Source organism: Akebia trifoliata, chromosome 2, assembly GCF_017979445.1.
Source record: "Akebia trifoliata isolate Shusen 1 chromosome 2, ASM1797944v1, whole genome shotgun sequence".
Lineage (NCBI taxonomy): Eukaryota > Viridiplantae > Streptophyta > Magnoliopsida > Ranunculales > Lardizabalaceae > Akebia > Akebia trifoliata.
In genome coordinates, this window is record NC_141376.1 from 4,308,870 (window position 1) to 4,328,884 (window position 20,015).

At 35.2% G+C, this 20,015-nt stretch overlaps 2 protein-coding genes and 1 long non-coding RNA gene across 8 annotated transcripts; 1 reads left to right on the forward strand and 2 right to left on the reverse strand.

The window, feature by feature from the left end:
- Window positions 1–2,488: 2,488 nt before the first annotated feature.
- LOC147408930 (BTB/POZ domain-containing protein At1g63850-like) lies at window positions 2,489–6,374 on the reverse strand. The gene is made up of 2 exons (XM_086423825.1): window positions 5,020–6,374; window positions 2,489–3,100 (listed from the first exon to the last, which is right to left on the reverse strand). Exons 1-2 carry the CDS (start codon window positions 6,196–6,198, stop codon window positions 2,822–2,824), a joined length of 1,458 nt encoding a protein of 485 aa, XP_086279951.1. The 5' UTR covers window positions 6,199–6,374; the 3' UTR covers window positions 2,489–2,821.
- A 3,487-nt stretch (window positions 6,375–9,861) lies between these two features.
- Window positions 9,862–13,581, forward strand: LOC147408931 (putative receptor-like serine/threonine-protein kinase At4g34500). Its single transcript, XM_086423833.1, has 7 exons — window positions 9,862–10,708; window positions 11,626–11,730; window positions 11,844–11,966; window positions 12,355–12,525; window positions 12,649–12,778; window positions 12,858–13,067; window positions 13,346–13,581. Exons 1-7 carry the CDS (start codon window positions 10,116–10,118, stop codon window positions 13,445–13,447), a joined length of 1,434 nt encoding a protein of 477 aa, XP_086279959.1. The 5' UTR covers window positions 9,862–10,115; the 3' UTR covers window positions 13,448–13,581.
- Window positions 13,582–13,631: 50 nt separating this feature from the next.
- LOC147408932 (uncharacterized) lies at window positions 13,632–20,015 on the reverse strand. Of its 6 annotated transcripts, none has more exons than XR_015172128.1 (8): window positions 18,823–20,015; window positions 18,461–18,541; window positions 17,275–18,242; window positions 16,929–17,009; window positions 15,945–16,709; window positions 15,785–15,846; window positions 14,119–14,310; window positions 13,632–14,024 (listed from the first exon to the last, which is right to left on the reverse strand). It is a non-coding gene; the product is annotated as an uncharacterized LOC147408932 (long non-coding RNA). The 6 variants fall into 6 exon arrangements; XR_015172126.1 differs by having other exon boundaries at window positions 14,119–15,613; XR_015172122.1 differs by having other exon boundaries at window positions 15,941–16,709.

Below are 20,015 nucleotides of genomic sequence, written 5' to 3' on the forward strand. Positions count from 1 at the left end.
ACGAAAGGCTCTCTGAGTCCATGAGAGTAACAGAGGACGAGTGGAGTAAAGGGCGGAGGAAGAACAAAGGTTGGATGTTTCTAACTAGGGTTTTCTCCAGAAATGAGAGAGGAAGTAGTGGTGGTTCTGAAGATATTTCAAGTTCTTGGGAAGAAGAAGAGAAGAAGAAGCAAAAGAGATCATCATCATCATGGTTACCAGATCCAGATCGAAGATGGCCTCTACAAGGATGGTAAAAAGTTCACAAAAAAATTGATTGAAATCATCACCATCATCATTTATGCTTCGATTGACAAAATGAATCCAATTGTTGACTATTTTAGCTGGAACATAGATCGAATTTAAGATTCAGTGGAATTCAGCTACAAAGAGAAATCGAGTCTTTATCTGCATGAGATTAATTGTTGATTCTTTCTTGAATTCAGTCATAGATTGATTGAGTCCGTGTATGCTCGAATTGATGGGTCGCGTTCAGGTGCCAACTATTTGGCCAACCCGTTTTCTTCCACATGGGTTAGAAGTTTTGGAACATCTTCATCAAAATCAGACCGTTCCAAAACTTCTAACCCCATCAAAAGAGATTTATAAAAATTGCACGATCCATGATTCTTTAACTCATGAACATGTGGTTAGAAATTTCAGAATGAGCTGAGTTTTGTTGAGGATGATCTCCTCATCATGGAAATTATCTTCACCAAAAATCATATAAAAAATATAGATGGGAGATTAAAATGAACTATCTCTTCTAAAATTTATCACTTTTAAATAAGATAAAATTTTATTTTTTTAAAAAATCATAAACTTATATATTTAGCATAACAAATTATAAGTAAATTAATATTTATTTTTGTAGATTATATGTTAATTTTTTTATATTATAATGATTTGAAATACTTCTTCTCATTCGATTCTTGAAAATCGAAATCAATGGATATCCGTGTTTTTTGACGATTTTGATTCAATTTATTTTGGAATCGACTTATAATCTAAATCGATATAAATATAATGGTTATGATTCTAAGTTTCTTAAGAACTGAATCAGAACCAACCCATTGACGCCCCTAATCATCACATCAACAAAATATTAAATCCATACTATTAAAACTTAGGTCAAGGTTAATGATTGTTCGATTTTAAAATTTTTGATCATGATTTTGAAAAAACCATTTTGTGGATTTTATTGATGTTCAAAGTAACCCAATCCAGAAGCTAGAAAAAAACACCACATGAAACTACAAGAGAAAAGTACCACAAAGGATCCACATAGGTAGGCGTTCCTTTGGTCCATTCAACTCGATGTGTATATAAACCTTAGAAAAGATCATAAAGATTGAATTCGTACAGGAGTCGGTCAATACTTTCATTTGATTGCACCTAGAAAAAGTCAAGAGAGTCGGGTTTTAAGTTTGTTGGTACAGTATAATCCTAAGAGATGAAAATTAGGTGAAGTGAAAATCATTTTTTTTATTGGCTGTGGTGAGGGGGGGAAAACAGTTTCCTGATCTGGGAGAATAGCTGTCAGTTAAAAAATGCTCTTCTAGGGAAGATACAAGATCATACATTTGAAAATTGTGTTTCTAGGAAAATGTCATTTTGCCACTGGGAATTTGAAAATTATATTTGAGAAGAATAGAAAGGCAAATTACTTGAAGGACCCTGGCAAAAGGGTTTTTTTTTTCTAAATAATTCTTAAGTTTTGCGTGTAGCTTTATGGGACATTTAATAATGATCCCTCATTACCGACGAACTCACCGCTTTTTTATTTAGTGTCAAGTTCACCACTTTTTATTACTGTTGAACTTGACATTTTTTAAGTCATGCCAAGTTCACCACTTTTTAAATACAAAGTGGTGAACTCAACTCTAGTAAAATCCAATCAATTTTTAACATTAAAATACATGGAAAGATGGATTAAAAACTTGAGATAATGATTTGTTTAAATGATTTCAACCCAAAAGAATCATTCTTCATTGATTTTCATCCAAAAATTAAGAAAAAAAATAATTAAAAAAATCATATTTTTTTTTTTAATATATACATCTTCAAAAAAAATCTTAAAAATGACTTCTTATTCTTTCTTAAATCCTTTCCGACAGAATAATCTCTTAAGAATCGTGAGAAATGAGGACAAATGCTCATTTAAAAAGAAAAAAATTACTAAATGTCCTGCCAAACTACCACCAAAAACTTAGGACCATTTAGAAAGAAACCCTTCCGTGAGGATCCTTTTAAGTAATTTTCCCTATAAAAAAATTGATCCAACACAAACCTATATTAAATAGAAGAGTAATGATTTTCTGACGCCCCTTTCTAACATAACCCCACCCCCATCACAGAACTATAGATCATTTGCATCAGGATACACATAATCATAAATCATTTTCTTGTATATCCTGAGGCAAATGATTTACAATTCTATGATGGGGGCATATGTCAGAAAGGGGCATCATATTATCACGACTCTTAATAGAAAGGAAAGGAGAACATGAAATTTAAGCCACATATTAGTTTATCAAACCCAAAAGAAAAGTACATTTTATGTAAACCTAAGTTTGTCCGGAAGAATGTACAAGAGTCTATTGAACACATAAAACAGTTTTTCATAGCTAGACCTACAAAAACATCCAAATTTTTTTTATGCACAAAACTAACTAGGATTTTTTTTCACTTTTACATCTAACAAGATTGAATAATCACAATATTTACCAGTTTTATTCCATTGATATCAGGAGATGGATCCCAAACCACAACCTCCTTATCAGAAGCAGCAGTAGAGTAATAGGCAGTAAATAACAGGGCTACTAGCATAGCTTCCCTTCTTTCAATGAAGGTTATCAACTTGTGGCCGCTGATTTGCTCGCCGGAACCAAGTGTTGAAGGCTGAGACCAAGTGTGGGCAGTCTTCAACATTGCGAGTTGAGAAACTAAGGCACTGCTGCAGTAACTCCTTTGCTTCTGACATAGGTAGCGTAGAGATGATCCTCAGGAATGTCTCTTCCAAATCCTGATACAGTGATTTATGGCTGGGTAGCATCGGTGAAACTTTGTCTTTACAAACAATTAGCACTGGAAGCCAATCCTTTACCAGCTTCATCCTAACCTGGAAAAATTTTAAGCAAACATTTACACAGCAAAAGACTTGAAAAAAAGGAATCTTCTATCTCTTCCTAGAAAAATCAAAATGCTCGAAACCCAATTCAAACCATTCATATTTTTTTCAAATTTCATATGCTTCTATTTTGTTGCTAAGTCTAACCATAACCTTTTTTTTCCCAATTCGAGTATTGGATATTTTGCTCATTTGTTCTTTTGAACCTTTTGTTTTTGGTGATAAATGAAGAGAAATTTATAGCGAAAAAGCATGGCTGAGGAGGCCACACCAGAACAAGGAGAATACAAAAAAGAGAAAAAGACGACAGAAGATAACAGCCAACCAAGAACACCACAACCAACTACTGCACCAGTCTATTACATACCCAATCCCATTTCCCCATAAAAATCATCAAAGAAGACCCCTTTTGCTTCCTCAAAGACCTTGCTCCAAAGGAAAGGAAGCCCCAAGATGGAAATGATGATCTCATTACTCTGTCTCTCACTATCTTCCCATGCATTCCTTTCTTTCTAAAAGTAACCCTTCATGTTTTTCATAATTTCTTATGCTTCTATTTTCCCCAATAATCCCTTCAACCTCATCACTCCACCACCAATTTCCCTTTTGTGATTGATCCTTTTCCTTTCGATTCTTCAAGGACTTTTTTCGCCACTCTTCCAATGCAATTCATCACTAGATCTCATATGACAGTAGCTTCTACATTTAAATTTCATATTACGTCATCTATTAATATTTTCCTAAAAGACATTAATTTTATCTTTGTACATTCCTCTGCTTAATTCTTGGCTGTATTTTATTTTTTAGTCTTTCTTTCCACCTTCTAATGTAAACAACCATTAACCTATGTCGTGGAGATAGAATTTCTCCAGGGGAAAACCATTACATCATTTCCTTATCCAAAACTTGTCCTCTATGCAGCCATTTCATATTTTCTATTACCTCTTCTTTCATGCCCATTTAAATAAATATCATCTCTCCATCAGAAATTACATGTAGCAAGTCATCCATTTCACCCCAAACTATCCTTTAGTACTCTCATCTAATCTCATTAGGGGTGCATAAGTGCTAATAATGTTAATTGTCCACTCCTATGGCTAGTTTAATTGGCATAAATCCCTAATTTACTCTCATGACACTTAAGAGACTATCGACCAAATCTTTCTCTGCACGCATGCACAAATACTCTTTGTCAGTCACACCCACACAATAGTTACCAAACTTTTTGTCCTGCACATTTGATCTCTTGAAGATCTGCGATGTTAATTCTACTCCTTTTCAATGTATCAACCAACCTCAACATGATCCATTTAGTTAACACCAAATCTTTGGGATAACACTTTGATGACGATGAAGAACCAAGTAGCTAAAATTGGGAAATAAAAATATACAATATGCATAGAGAGTAAAACATACAATATGCATACCAGTCAAGACAATTCCAAAAACCTCAATCAAGAAAACATAAAAGTTTGTCTTACGATAAATATTCAAAATGGAGAAAGAAAAGAGAAACAATTGAGAACTGGTGTGTTCAAGTTTGTATCTCTGATGCAGTATAGATGGTAATTTCATTTTCAAAAGATAACTGTCATTTTGAAAAAAATAACCACGAGAGAACACCAATAATCAGAATGCAGAAATGTGATAATAAGTGCAGAACATGCAACTAAAATGAGAGAGACAAAAAAAAAGGATTAGGTTTGGGTTCAATTCATCGTCAAATTACAACAGAAGTGCAGATAGTAACCAAACAAAACTTTTCTTTCTCTGTGGTTTTATTCAATCCAAGCAACTAGCAATGAAAATAATACAGTTTCCAATTAACTACAACCAGCAGTGAAAATCCATTATCATAGTTTTTCTTCTAAGAACTAGTGCAAATAACGAGATAAATTCAATTGCACTACCTGTTTAGCAGCCAAAATTGACCCAACAGCGACGGCATTGGCAAGCTTGAAAGTGCACCGAAGCACAACAGCCGGAAGCCCTGGCACAATATTCCTCCACGTATCATCTCGAAACGCTCTCTGCAAATCCGCAGTGAATGAGGCTTGGTCGCTCCACTCCTTCACAGCCGTATCTGCCACTCTCAGTTCAATCATCCTCTCAACCAACCACAACAAATGCCTCCCACTAGTCATCGCTGTATGCAGATTCAACCGCTGAATGGCCTCCGTTTCATTGTGATCCCCTCTAAAATCAGGACTCGAATACTCATCCAGCGACTCCTTCACAACCTGCAAACTCATCTTGAACGCTTGATCCAAAACCCGACCCACCGATTCCTTGGACGAGAAATCCCTCAACAACTTAGCTACAAAAACCTTCACAAATGCCATATTCGGATGGTTATTAATTACAGCAAAAAGCAAACCATTGAGCATCTCCTCGGATGAATCACTATTTGCGGGCGAAACCCTAGCGAGAAGTTCCTGAGACTCATCTTGCTTGAGAAATGGAATTAAACTCCAAACCCTCTGTTCCTCCTCTTCGTTCCATGGCACCGCCTCAAGGAATCGAACACAGGCCTTAATACAATCCTCAAACAAAAGCTCAAGGGCTACGGGGAGAATCGATAGTGCGGTCGATGCGGTATTGATCGCACTGAAGAAATCATCCGTGTAAAGGAGCCGAAGCACTGTCAGATGAGTATCAATGGATCCAATTGATTCAATAACTTTCAAATTAAGATGGAAAACCTTATCAGAATTCTCCAAATTCTCACTGGAATCTCTCTGCCATCGATCTGATAGAAGAACAGAGAAGTATTTGGATCGACCAAGGACATTAGAGTGAAGATGAAGCTCAACTTCAGCCTGATCTACGAATTTCGCGGAGGAGATCGATTCAGATTGAGGATTGGCATCAAGCGGCGATGATTCAAGACATAGACGGAGAATAACATCGGCTGTAGTAGAATCGTTGAAGCAGATTGGGGAAGTATGGTGATGCCCTAACGGTTTCTTGGAGATTACCGTTAGGGTTCCGTCGGATCTGGAGGAATCGATGTCTGCGAAAGTAGAAGAGATGCGATTGCGAGTATTGTTTCCTACGCGCTGTCTTTTCTTCGAACCTCCTAATATCATTTCTTACTTAGAAACAGTTGGAGAGAGTGAGAGTCGCGCAACCGAAACCGAAACCGAAACCGAAACCGAAGCAAAACCAGGCATGAAATGAAAGGAAAGACAGCGGGAATGAAATAGAGATAAACAAGATCTTTCTTAATAAGTAGATAAGGGGAAAGAGTGGGCCTCGCTGCTATGACAAGTAAGAACCACCACCACTAATGGATGGAACTTATCCAAAATGGTAATAAAATATGAAAAATAATAGGGATGATTTTAGATAGAGTCTTGATAATCCCGACAATCCCACCTGGCACACTCAATCGATTCTCCTGACTCTTGTCAGTAATCTCCCGTTTAATTTTTTTTTTTAATTTACAAATTTTTTATTATTTTTTTAAATAAAAGTATTATTCTCATTATTATTATTATTATTAAATTATTTTAAATAATTCACGTACTTTAAATTAAAAAAGAATAATACATATTTTTTTATGAAATTTTATTAGATTCGATTGAAAAGAAATGTTATTGTTGTAAGTTATTGTATGTTACAAAATATAAATTTATAAGTTGTGGACTGTAATACAAGTCAATTTTGAAGTGACTCAGGTTCAAAATTTTGGAGGAATCCACCTTTTTAGATGACAAATGTTTTTTCTTTTTTATCTTTGAAAAAATAATGATAATACTATCGAATTTTTGAATTTTTGAATTTTTGAAATGAGACAGATAATACACGTATAAAGCATATGTTGCATATTTTCCATTTATTAAAATTTTGACTGAATTTTAGATCAGGTTTTTGCAATCCAAAATCGAATAAAACTCGAATTTTTTTGTGTTCCGAATTGTTAACAAAAATTCGAGTTCCATATAGATCTACGATATGAAGTACAAGGCACATGATAAGTTCGAGAATCATAAATCTATATGCCTCGGGATACATTTTTATGGGAAAATAAAGTTTTGTATCCCAAGACGTATAGATCTATGGTTCTTAAATTTGTCACGTCAAGAGAGTCAATTGAGTGTGCCACATGGGTTATCACATCTTTTAGATATACATGCCCCATTTTTTTTTTAATATTTGATATACAGTTGCGTTCTCTTCCCTTATTAATTATCTAATGAAAGGGAAAAAAAACAATTCCAAAATCAATTATCTTTAAAGTTGTTTGCTTAATCTTATATTTACCTATTAAAACCTTATAGTCTCAAGAAGAACGAAATATGATTATTGGAAAAGATTAAATTCTAAATAGAAAAAATCAAATATTTTATACAAGAGAGAAGATGAGGTTGGATGGATTAAAAAAGTTAATATATCATAGATTTGATGAACTTGAAGACAATTGATTAGAAAAAGAAAAATTTTTGTTTAAAAGTTGAAGATGAAGAAAGTTTTTGCTTATTTTTATTAGTCTATAAGAGAAGATCAACAATTAGGGGGAAATCATTATTTTGAAAAACAAAGGGGTTATCCCAAATCTTCACTAAAATATGTGGACACATGAGTAAATCACCCAAAATAAAACTATTGGATGTAGAATGATCTGCTCTTATATAAATCCAAGGTTTGAAGTCAAAATCGACCTAAGTTACACTAAGTACACCCACCCTAAAATGAGAATTTCTTTGTGCTCCCACTTAATCAAATACATCTTTTGTTCGTAGTATGAGCACCCACCTAAAATGCTATTGAAGGTATACTATGCTGTTCTCACCTAATCCATTGTATTTTCTTCTTCCTATTAGCTGAACTCTTAGATTCAACTATACATCATCTCTCATTCTCTCTATTTCTAACATAAGTAAATCACTTTTTTCACTCCTAAATCTATTTATCTATCGTTCAATCAATTTTTTATTTTTTATTTTTTATGCTTTAAAAACTCAAGTCTTTTGTATTGAACAAGAATTGTAAATAAGACATAATGTATGTACAAACAACTCTTTTTGTTGGATATGTTCGTACACACTGTTTTTTATAATGTTCAATAATAGATATCTATTGAATCATTTTTATAATGTTTTTTTAAGTACTTACTGAATCAATCTGTCAATTTTTAAGTACCTACATGAACCTACAAGGTCAATCTGTCAATTTTTTTTTTCTTTTTTTTGAGTTCTTGAATCTAAAATCTTTTCTCTAGATGTTATAATTAGTGATTTTTCTACCTTTTTTAGATAATTAAATACAAATAAAAAATAAATTTTGGAAAATTCCAAGATAACACGAAATAATTATAATAAAAAATAAAAAAAATCTAATCTCTATTGATTCGACTTCTCACAAATCTTGAAGGAGATGAATACGACGATATGAACAAGAAAAATTGTTGGCAAATACTTAAAAACTGTTAGCTTTTCCTTTAGTAGAATAGTTCAAATTCTCCATTAGTAAAAAACTTAGGGCATCTTATTTGATTGTTTCAAGTGATAATAAATGAGTATTATCTTTGTTAAGTTTTTAAGGTGGGTGTAGAGAATAAATTTTCAAAGGTCAATTCATCATTTCACTTTTTTTTAAGAATCTTGATAATCTAACTTTTTTTTTTTTTGTTCAGATGTCTCGTGTACGTCCTCATCATAGAAGTGTAGATCATTTGTTTTAGAATACACAAGAAAAAAATTTATGATTCTGTAACTGTCATGTCAAATAGCATATGGGAGGCATTTGAAAAAAAGACAGTAAGAGTATGATTAGTTTTTTTTTAAAGATAAGGGATTCAATACAATGTCACGGTCCTATAAATAGGAACGGTGTCTATGTGTTATGTTGGAGTTTAAAATAGCTCGAGTTCCTAATCAAACTGTGCACACAGCCCAATATATATATTCTCCAATCCAAACGTGTCACACAGGCACTAATCTTGTGTATGGGAATGAGACACCGTTATGCATCATAACTCCTTTTATAAATTGGTTTAAGTAGGCGTAAAAGGGATCCGATGTTACTCATAATACACCAACCTTCACTGTAGACAGTCATGCAGGATCAAAAGGATTGGTGTGTTGTAAGTAGATAGAATCGAAAGAGGCAAATATAATATTGTCATGACTCATGATTTTTAAACTCGTTCAAAATCAGGACGTATCGTCTGAATTAACTTGATATCAGAGCTGAACGAAATCAAGTCACAAAGTCATTTTTTGATCGAGATTTACGAGTCACAACTCAATTTATTGATTTGTCTCACGAGACGTCTCAAACGTATGAAAAAATTCGTCCAAGACGACTTGCTATCGAAACTGAACGAGATGAGATGAAATATCGAGTTTAAAAACTACGCCATGACTACGCCATCTCCGAACCAACGTGCGAAACACTGATGAGCAATTGGACCACCTGACGCTCCAAGTACCGTAACTACACCAACGATATTTCCAGAATTACAAAGAACTCACGGTTTTCGAAAACATGTCATTAAAGTGGTTTTAAAGCCTCGGTTGCAGTACTTTGGGGCTATTAAATAGTCGTGGTGAATGCACGCGGTAAATCATACTCGGATAACGTGGGAAGGACACATAATCGTAGATCTTTTTCTTCGGGATGCACAAAAAAAGATCTGAGGCTCAACCACATCAGCCAAGTACAGATCACGTATGATTTACTACGTGCAGTCATAATTATTCTTAAATAATTTCGGTGACTGTTATCAGTAGTCACTCTCACCATGTCCCGAGTTCTGCAAAGAGGAGTGGCACTTTCCGTAATATTCTCTGAAACAGGACCCAGAAAGCAACAACAGGTCTTCTCCTAGAACCTAAAGACCCCACACTCCATTACTTCTTTCTCTTGCCCTTGGTATCCGTTGCGAATTTCCATTGCGACGTGTTTCAGATTCATCTCTCTAACGGTTACTTTTACTCTCTACTAGGGTTTCTCTAACTGGAAAAACTAGCTCATTCTCCTAATCTTCTGGCCGGAAACAATGGCGAGTACCGGGAAACACACCTTTGTCGACCAGAACTCGGACAACTCTCTTGTTCATAAAATGCCGTTTCTCGGCCTGAAACACTACGTTGTGGTCGTGATCGGAATCTGCGTCATTTGTACGGTCTCTGTTACTATTCTCATTCTTATCTTCCTTCGTTGGAATCGGAACTCAAGAAGACGTAGAACACGTGTGAAGCATACTTCAGGTTTAATTCCAGTTAGTTCTCAGGAGATCATGAAGATCAAAGCTTCAGATCTGAAGGAGAACTGTCAGATCGAAGATACAGGGAAAAATATGGAAGATCAGAAGAAAGGATTCGTTTGTGTAAATGGAGATACGGTGATTGATATCGGAAATGTGAGCCCAGAAAGTAACGTATCGGGCAGTAGCCAGAGCTTATCTTCAGCTGTGTCGGTTGAGTTTCAGAATATCGGTTGGGGACGGTGGTACACATTGAAAGAGCTGGAGATCGCGACATGTGGATTTTCAGACGAGAATGTAATTGGAGAAGGAGGCTATGGAGTTGTTTACAGAGGAGTTCTGCCTGACAGTTCTGTTGTAGCAGTGAAGATTCTTCTCAACAAGAAGTAAGTATATTTGTCATCTTATTGAGGCGCACGTTAGATCCCGATCCATATTGTCTAATTTTTCGTTTTTTCTTACATATTTTATTGTTATATAAAATTGATCCGATCGTGTAAAAAAAAAAGTCTAAATTGTAAGAACTTTAAAAGTAGAAGCTAATGGTCAGTTTGCCTATCTGTTTGACTTAGGGTGTGATGGAGCCAGCCGACGCATTTTAGATCTGGGCCGTGTTATTGGAGTCTATCGTAAATTCCTCTGTAGAATTACTACTTTTGATCTCAATTAAGTTTCAAGTGTTTGTTACATAAGTGAAAATTAAGTTAATTTTCCGAGGGAATAATTGAATGGGAATCTTGCAATTTTGGATAAAAAATTCTATTAAGTTTATCAGAGTAGGAGGAATGATGATTCCATTTCATGCAAAACAGTAGTAGATTGGTGACTGAGTTTCAAATTTCAACTTCAAATTGTTTTAATTGCATTGGTGTCTGTCATGGCTAGGAGACCTCTTCAAAATTCTATGAAAACCATGAAACTCTATTATGGGAAGTTTCATCAAGGGAAGTAGTTTTTCTTTTCCTGTTAAAGAAATCTATACTGAGGCACTTGGATATTAGCTTTCAACTTCCAAAAAATTGAGTGCTCACAGACTCCTCAATGCTTGCGACGTCAAGCATTCAAGGGTAGTTTTGTAACTAATAATGGTACTTTTGTAAATTAGGAATGCCATTCAATGCATGTGGGTACATGTGATTGGTTTAATAGAGATAAGGTGTATGCACTATAATAATGTGCGTGATACACTATATCAATGCTATGGTGTATAATGTGTGTGAGAATTTTTTTTTTCTTTTCAAAATTGAGTGATGTTTTGTGATCTTATGAGAAAGTTGTGTAATTCTTTTTATCTTGTTTGTAGGGGTCAGGCTGAGAAAGAGTTCACGCTGGAAGTAGAAGCCATCGGAAAAGTAAGGCATAAGAACCTGGTAGGTCTTATTGGGTATTGCGCTGAAGGCGCTCAGAGGTACATTCCTGTTGTCAACTTTTGTTTGTATTACCCTTTTATGCATATGGAAATTAATAGGGATTCTATGTTGCTTTCCTAAAATTTCTGTGGAACTTGTTCTGGTTGTTCAGAATTCTTGTATATGAATATGTTGATAATGGGAATTTGGAGCAATGGTTGCACGGTGATGTGGGACCCGTTAGCCCTCTAACCTGGGATGTTCGAATGAATATTGCAGTAGGGATAGCAAAGGGGTATGTGATTGTATCTCATATCTCATTTCACGGGACTTGAATTAGTATTGTTTTCTAAATGTTGAGTTGCACTATGTTTTTGTATGTTGTTTCGATTTAGTCTTCAGAAAATATAATAGAACAAAAATTCTCATCTGAGTCAATTTCAACTTTTAAAACCTTTTGCTTAGGAACATAATAAATGTTTTGTTGTAAATATAATTCTCGTCAGGTGAGTATTTTTCTCCCTATCCTTTTTGGAATCTATTTATCTTGGTTAGGTCTTGAAAAGAAATGTTTCTTTACTATTCCATTCTATCTTAATTTTGTTGCTTCTTTTGGGAATATCTTATTTTTGCTTATGGAGCCTTTTCTGCTCATTAACATCATGCATCTCATCTTGTTTCAGATTAGCTTATCTACATGAAGGATTAGAACCCAAAGTAGTGCACCGAGATATCAAATCTAGTAACATTCTAGTGGATAGAAAATGGAATGCAAAAGTCTCAGATTTTGGACTGGCCAAGCTCTTGGGATCTGATGCAAGCTATGTGACCACACGTGTAATGGGAACATTTGGGTTTGTTCTTTCTCTAATGCCCAAAATATTTGTTGGTTACTAGCATGGGCAACTGATGCTCCCGCCCCGGACCCACAATTCTATTTCTGTTTTCTTCTGTAATTTTTTAATGTTTTGATGCAGATGTGTAGCTCCTGAGTATGCAAGCACAGGTATGCTTAATGAGGGCAGTGATGTGTACAGTTTTGGAGTTCTACTTATGGAAATAATCTCCGGGAGGAGCCCTGTTGATCATGCCAGAGCAGTTGGAGAGGTGATGTTTTTTTCTTTTCTTTCGCCTCCATTGTAACTTCTCAATGTGGCCCAACACATTTTACTGGATACTATTGCAGGTGAACTTAGTCGAATGGTTTAGAGGGATGGTAGCAAGTAGGCGTGGAGATGAAGTGGTGGACCCTTTGATTCAAGCCAACCCCTCTCCGAGAACTTTGAAACGAGCACTACTTGTTTGCCTCCGTTGTATAGATTCGGATGCTAACAATCGACCAAAAATGGGGCAAGTGGTGCACATGCTTGAAGGAGACGAGTTTCCTTTCCGTGCTGTAAGCTCAGCTCCCAAAATTATCTTTCTATGTTTCACTCCATTTCAATTGCTTTAAATAATCGTTTAGCCAACATACAACGTTATCTTTTTTTCTACTTGTTTTCATTTGGTCATTTTATTTTCTTACCTATCTAAATTTGATCGGGTTACCAATTATTCAAATATTTAGTGTTCATTTACTTGGCTATGACTAATTTTGTTGAAAAACATTGTAAATTCCCGACATCCAAGATCTTTTTATGCTACTTTAATCAGGTCTTCTTCCATGCTTTGCAGGAAAATCGATCAGCTAGAAACACAGCCCCTCTTTCTCCCCATGTGGATCCTACAGTCACATATAGGATTCCATTTCCATCCAAGATTTCGGTGGGGAGGTGATATCAATATGTTAAGATGGTGGAGGTGGGGTAATTATTTTGTAGTCTGTAAATTTCTTTCAATATATAGAAGAACTTATTTAATGATTTATGTTCATATTGACATTCCTTAATACATTGCATTTTCATGTTCAATGAATATTGAGTTCTCTATATTACTGAGTTTTGTATTGGAAGGAACACTCCAAACTGTGACCAGAAAACACGACCTCACCCATGCCGCCATTGAAAAATATTCCTTGTAAACAAGCAACCACTCCACATAATTTATTTACACACATTTTTCTCATCTCTAATTTACACAGGACCATTATCATTTCAATCAAGGCTCTGTCCCTACTTCTTTTACATCTCTACCAATCCTCACAACCCCTCCATCCCCTCTTCTCTCCACCTTTGTAGACACATCTCTTCAAACATCAGATCAGATCTCATCCATATCAATGTATCTGGAGTTAATCCAATTGTCACCAACTGCAATGCAAGATCCTTCATCAGTTAAACTCCTTTCATCTAATATCCGCTCCAAACACCACATAGTAGTGGACAAAAACGATCTTGTATTGTGAAAATAATTCCTACAAAAACGAAAAAAAGAATGTAAATAATTAAGGAAGATCTGAAAGATGAATAAAAAACGAACATCTGTATCTGAGAGGAATATATTAATACCAGTGAACCAAACTTGCTCTATCAATCTGTGCCCATTCTAAACTAAGTGTTCAATTTTCACTTGTTAAAGCCTCAAGGAAAGGCATATTACATTGAAAAATGCTCAAAGGTAACTCTTTCCCATTCTGCTACCCTCAAAAGCATATTCCAAGCCCTTGCTTAACCTGGTCGTTCAATGGTTCTCCAGCCACCCTGAAAAGTGAACTCTCCGACGATCAAGTCAGTTATAATTTTAACAAAATAACGACTATATGAATTAGAAGTTGTGTGTGCCCTTGCTTAACCTGGTCATTCAATGGTCCTTCAGCCGCCCTGAAAAGTGAGCTCTCCGACGATCAAGTCAGTTATAATTTCAACAAAATAACGACTATATGAATTAGAAGTTGTGTGTGCCCTTGCTTAACCTGGTCAGTCAATGGTTCTTCAGCCGCCCTGAAAAGTGAACTCTCCGACGATCAAGTCAGTTATAATTTCAACAAAATAACGACTATATGAATTAGAAGTTGTGTGCGCACCTTTGAATATGGGGCCTTGAAGGCCAAATGAGATTGAAAAACTGGCTCTCCAATGATTCACAACTGTGCCTTATAAACAAAATACAAAGATTAAATTGTACTCATTGAAAAAGGTAATAGTAGGATGGTCCCTTGTCTTTCGTTATTGCATTGGATTGACTCATTGAAAAATATTCCTTAAAAACATTCAAACAATTCCAAACACTACACAAGAATTCTCTTCGGGTGTAATTGCATTGTCTGATTTTAACAATCTCAAGGATAATAGAATTGGTTTTAAGTACTTTTACATTACAAACATTAATTGTACTGCAAGAGACATAAACCAATCCAATTGAGTTAGGAAATGTGGTTGAAAAAGTAGATGACATGATATCAATGTGTAAGGAAGAAAAGAAAGGAAAAGAAGAAAAAAGAGACGAGACACACCAGCAGGGAGAACCCGGGAAAAATCCCCATACGATCTCCCCACAAAAACCTAAAAAGAGGAATTTTATTAGTTGTTGACCTGCCATGCTAGCGCACCCGACATGGCAAAGGTCCATTATCAATGCTTTGCCCCTATTTATTTTACTTCTCTACAAATTCTCACATCCCCTCCATCCCCTCTCCCAACTTTGTGGACACATCTCACTGAACATCATATCAGATCACATCCAAATTAATGGATATGGAGTAATTAAAACTACTTGTCACCAACTACAACGCGTTAAGCTCCTTTCATAATATCCACTCAAAATGTCATATAATAGTGGACAACACAAGAACAATTCCTACATTGTGATTGAATTGAGAGGCAATAGATTTTATTTAATATTTAGTAAAAAAAAATTAGAAGCTCAGATAATGGTAGGAATTTAAACGGATAAAAGATGAAAGAACGAACATCAAATCAATAGCGACGATCGAAACTTTCCTACGCAGAAATCAGATTGATCTTGATAAAGAACAATCAATACATGTATCTTCAATCTATTGACCTGATTATAAAGAGAGCCCTAAACAAGAGTGAGCAAACATAGAAACAAATCAAGAAACACAAGCAAATAGATAAACAGGTCAAGATAAAGAGAAAAACATAAACAGAATGTAGATAATTAAGAAAATATCCGAAAATGTAATCGAAAACGATAAAAGATAGAAGAACAAACCTAAATCAATAGAGACGATAAAAAAAATTCCCCAGGCAGAAACCGCTCAAGCAAGAAGTGATCTGAAATCGATGGAAAGAGTTTGAAGGATAAGTACAAATAAAGAATCCAAAAACAAATCTCACGGATTGATATGGATAAAAGATCGAATAATACCTACATCTTCAATATATTGATTTGATTATAAATAGAGCTCCAAACACGGGCAAGCAAACAGAGAAACAGAGCTCCAAACTGTTACCATAAAACATGAAGACAGGCAGAAGAACTCAAAGGATGCATCATGACCACCCATGCCCTTCGAAAAATATTCCTTGTAAAATTGAATGATCTGATTGCATGATCTGATTTTAAAAGTCTCAAGGATAACAAAATTGGTTTGACAACTTTTACACCATGAACATTGATGGTACTGTACTGCAAGAGTGATATTCGCCAGTCAAATTGAACTAGGAAGCATGGTTGACAGAGTAGACGACATGATATCAATGGATTAGGAAAAGGAAAGAAAAAAAAGAGAGAGACGAGACACACAAGTGAGGAGAACCCGGGAAAAATCCCCGTGCGATCTCCCCACAAAAACCAAAAAAGAGGAATTTTATTATTTGTTGACCTGCCAAGCAAGCGCACCTGACATGGCAAAGGTCCAATAACAGAGAGCAATGGACACAGGCCCATTATCATTTCAGGGCTTTGTCCCTATTTCTTTTACATCTCTACAAATCCTCACAACCCCCCATCCTCTCTCCACCTTTGCAGACACATCTCATCGAATATTTGATCAGATCTCATCCAAATTAATGGATCTAGAGTAATTAAATCTACTTGTCACCAACTGCAACACAAGATCCTTCTTCTGTTAAGCTCCTTTCATCCAATATCCGCTCCAAATGCCATATAATAGTGGATAATACAAGAACAATTCCTACAAAAACAGAACCAAAAACACAAAAAGAATGTAAATAATTAAGAAAGATTCGAAAGATTAATTGAAAACAAACTTCTGTAATTGAGAGGCAATATATCTGGCAGAGATCAATAAGATTTTATTTAATATTTAATAAAAAACAATACATCTGATAAAAAAAATTAGAAGTTCAGATGATGGTAGGAATTTAAATAGATAAAAGATAGAAGAACAAACCTCACATGAATTGCTACGATTGAAACTCCCTAATGCAGAAACCGCTGACATGAGAACTAATACTAAAATGATGGAAGGATTCTGAAAGACAAGAACAAATAAAGAAACCAAAATTAAATCTCACGAACTGATATTGATAAAGGTTGATCAATGCATGTATCTTGAATCTATGGACCTCATTATAAATGGTTCTCCAAACACGCTTGAGAAAACAGAGAAACAAATCAAGAAACACGAGCAAACAAAGAATAGATCAAGATAAAGAGAAAAACATATAAAGAATGTAGATAATTAAGAAAATATCCAAAAGATTTAATCGAAAACGATAAAAGATAGAAGATCAAACCTCAAATCAATAGAGAAGATTGAAAATTCCCCAGGCAGAAACCGCTCAAGTGAGAAGTCATCTGAAATCGATGGAAGGAGTCTGAAGGATAAATACAAATAAAGAATCCAAAAACAAATCTCACGGATTGATATTGATAAAACATCGATCAATACCTATATCTTCAATATATCGAGCTCCAAACACGCGCAAGCAAACAGAGAAACAGATTTATAAGCACTTTTTTAGCATGGGAACACTCCAAACTGTTACCATAAAACATGAAGACGGGCAGAAGAACTCAAAGGATGCATCATGACTACCCATGCCCTTTGAAAAATATCCCTTGTAAACAAGGAAATAATCTACACACTTTACACGCATTTTTTCACATCTAATTGCATGATCTGAGTTTAAAAGTCTCAAGGATAATAAAATTGGTTTGACAAATTTTACCCCATGAGCATCGATGGTACTGCAAGAGTGCTATTCGTCAGTCGAATTGAACTAGGAAGCGTGGTTGACAGAGTAGACGACATGGTATCAATGGATAAGGAAAAGGAAAGAAAAGAGAGAGAGAGAGAGAGAAGAGACACACCAGTGAGGAGAACCCGGGAAAAATCCCCGTGCGATCTCCCCACAAAAACCAAAAAAGAGGAATTTTATTATTTGTTGACCTGCCATGCAAGCGCACCTGACATGGCAAAGGTCCAATGACAAAAAGCAATGGACATAGGCCCATTATCATTCCAGGGCTTTGTCCCTATTTCTTTTACATCGCTACAGATCCTCACAACCCCCCTTCCCCTCTCCACCTTTGCAAACACATCTCATCGAATATCAGATCAGATCTCAACCAAATTAATGGATCTGGAGTAATTAAATCCACTTGTAACCAACTGCAATGCAAGATCCTTCATCCGTTAAGCTCCTTTCATCCAATATCCGCTCCAAATGCCATATAATAGTGGACAATACAAGAACAATTCCTACAAAAACAGAATGAAAAACACAAAAATAATGTAAATAATTAAGAAAGATTCGAAGATTAATTGAAAACGATCTTCTATAATTGAGAGGCAATAAATCTGGCAGAGATCAATAAGATTTTTTTTAATATTTAATATAATACAATACATCTGATGAAAAAAATTACAACTTCAGATGATGGTCGGAATTTAAATAGATAAAAGATCGTAGAACAAACCTCAAATCAATAGCGGTGATTCCAACTCTGTAATGCAGAAACCGCTGACGTGTGAACTAATCCTAAAACGATGTAAGGATTCTGAAAGACAAGAGCAAATAAAGAAACCAAAATTAGCTCTCATCGACTGATATTGATAAAGATCTATCATTGCATGTATCTTAAATTTATAAAGAGTTCTTTAAACACGCATAAGAAAACAGAGAAACAAATCAAGAAACACGAGCAAACAAAGAAATAGATCAAGAGAAAGAAAAAAAAATGTAAACAGAATGTATATAATTAAGAAAAGATCCGAAAGATGTAATAAAAATCTATCTGATATCGAGAAATGAATTTCCATGCAACACAAGAAATTTAACCTGCGTGAATTGTCCAAAGATTTCCTGTATATCTCCTTCGAAGCTATTATTACTCATATCTAAGAACACCAAGCTACTGCAATTCAGAAGTGATTCCGGAATCTCTCTTGCGAATTTATTGGTTCCAAGTACCAATAATTGGAAATTCGAAAGATTTCCAATCTCCACGGGGACTTGGCCGTTGAAATTGTTTCCCCATAGAATTAAAGATTCCAAACCTCAGCAAATTCCAACCTCGTTCGGAAATTCTCCATAGAAATGATTCCCCGATAAATCCAGAATCTTGAGATTACAATTCTTGTTGAAGATGGTAGACGAGACTTCCCCAGTGAGATTATTCTCCGAAACTGAGAACTCTCGTAGTCGTGGGAAGCCTGACCATAACTGTCCACTGAACTTATTTGAACTAAGATCGAGATAATGCAGAGCCAAGCATTGGTCGGAGCAATTATCAATCCTTCCAGTGAAATTATTCGTCAGAATGTAGATAATTAAGAAAACATCCGAAAGATGTAATAAAAAACTATCTGATATCGACAAAGATCGATTGATATATGTATCTTAAATCTCACGAACTGATATTGATAAAGATCAATCAATGCATGCATCTTGAATCTATCAACCTGATTATAAAGAGATATCCAAATACAAGCGAGAAAACAGAGAAACGAATCAAGAAACACGAGCAAACAAAGAAATAGATCAAGATAAAGAGAAAAACATAAATAGAATGTAGATAATTAAGACAAGATCCGAAAGATGTAATCGAAAACTAGCTGATATCGATAAAGATCGATCAATGCATGCATCTTGAATCTATCGACCTGGTTAGATATCAAAACATGCGTGAGCAAACAGAGAAACAAATCAAGAAACACAAGCAAACAGAGATACAGATCAAGATAATGAGAAAAACATGAACAAAATGTAGATAATTAAGAAAAGATCCCATAGATGTCGTCGAAAACGACCTGATATCGACAAAGATTGATCAATGCATGTATCTCACGGACTGGTGAAGAACAAACCTCAAATCAATAGCGACGATCAAAAATTTCCCACACAGAAACCTCTAAAGCGAGAAATGATCTGAAATCGATGGAAACCAAACACGGATGGATATCGATAAAGATCGATCACTACATGTATCTTGAATCTATCGACCTGATTATAAAGATAGTTCAAGTCCAAAC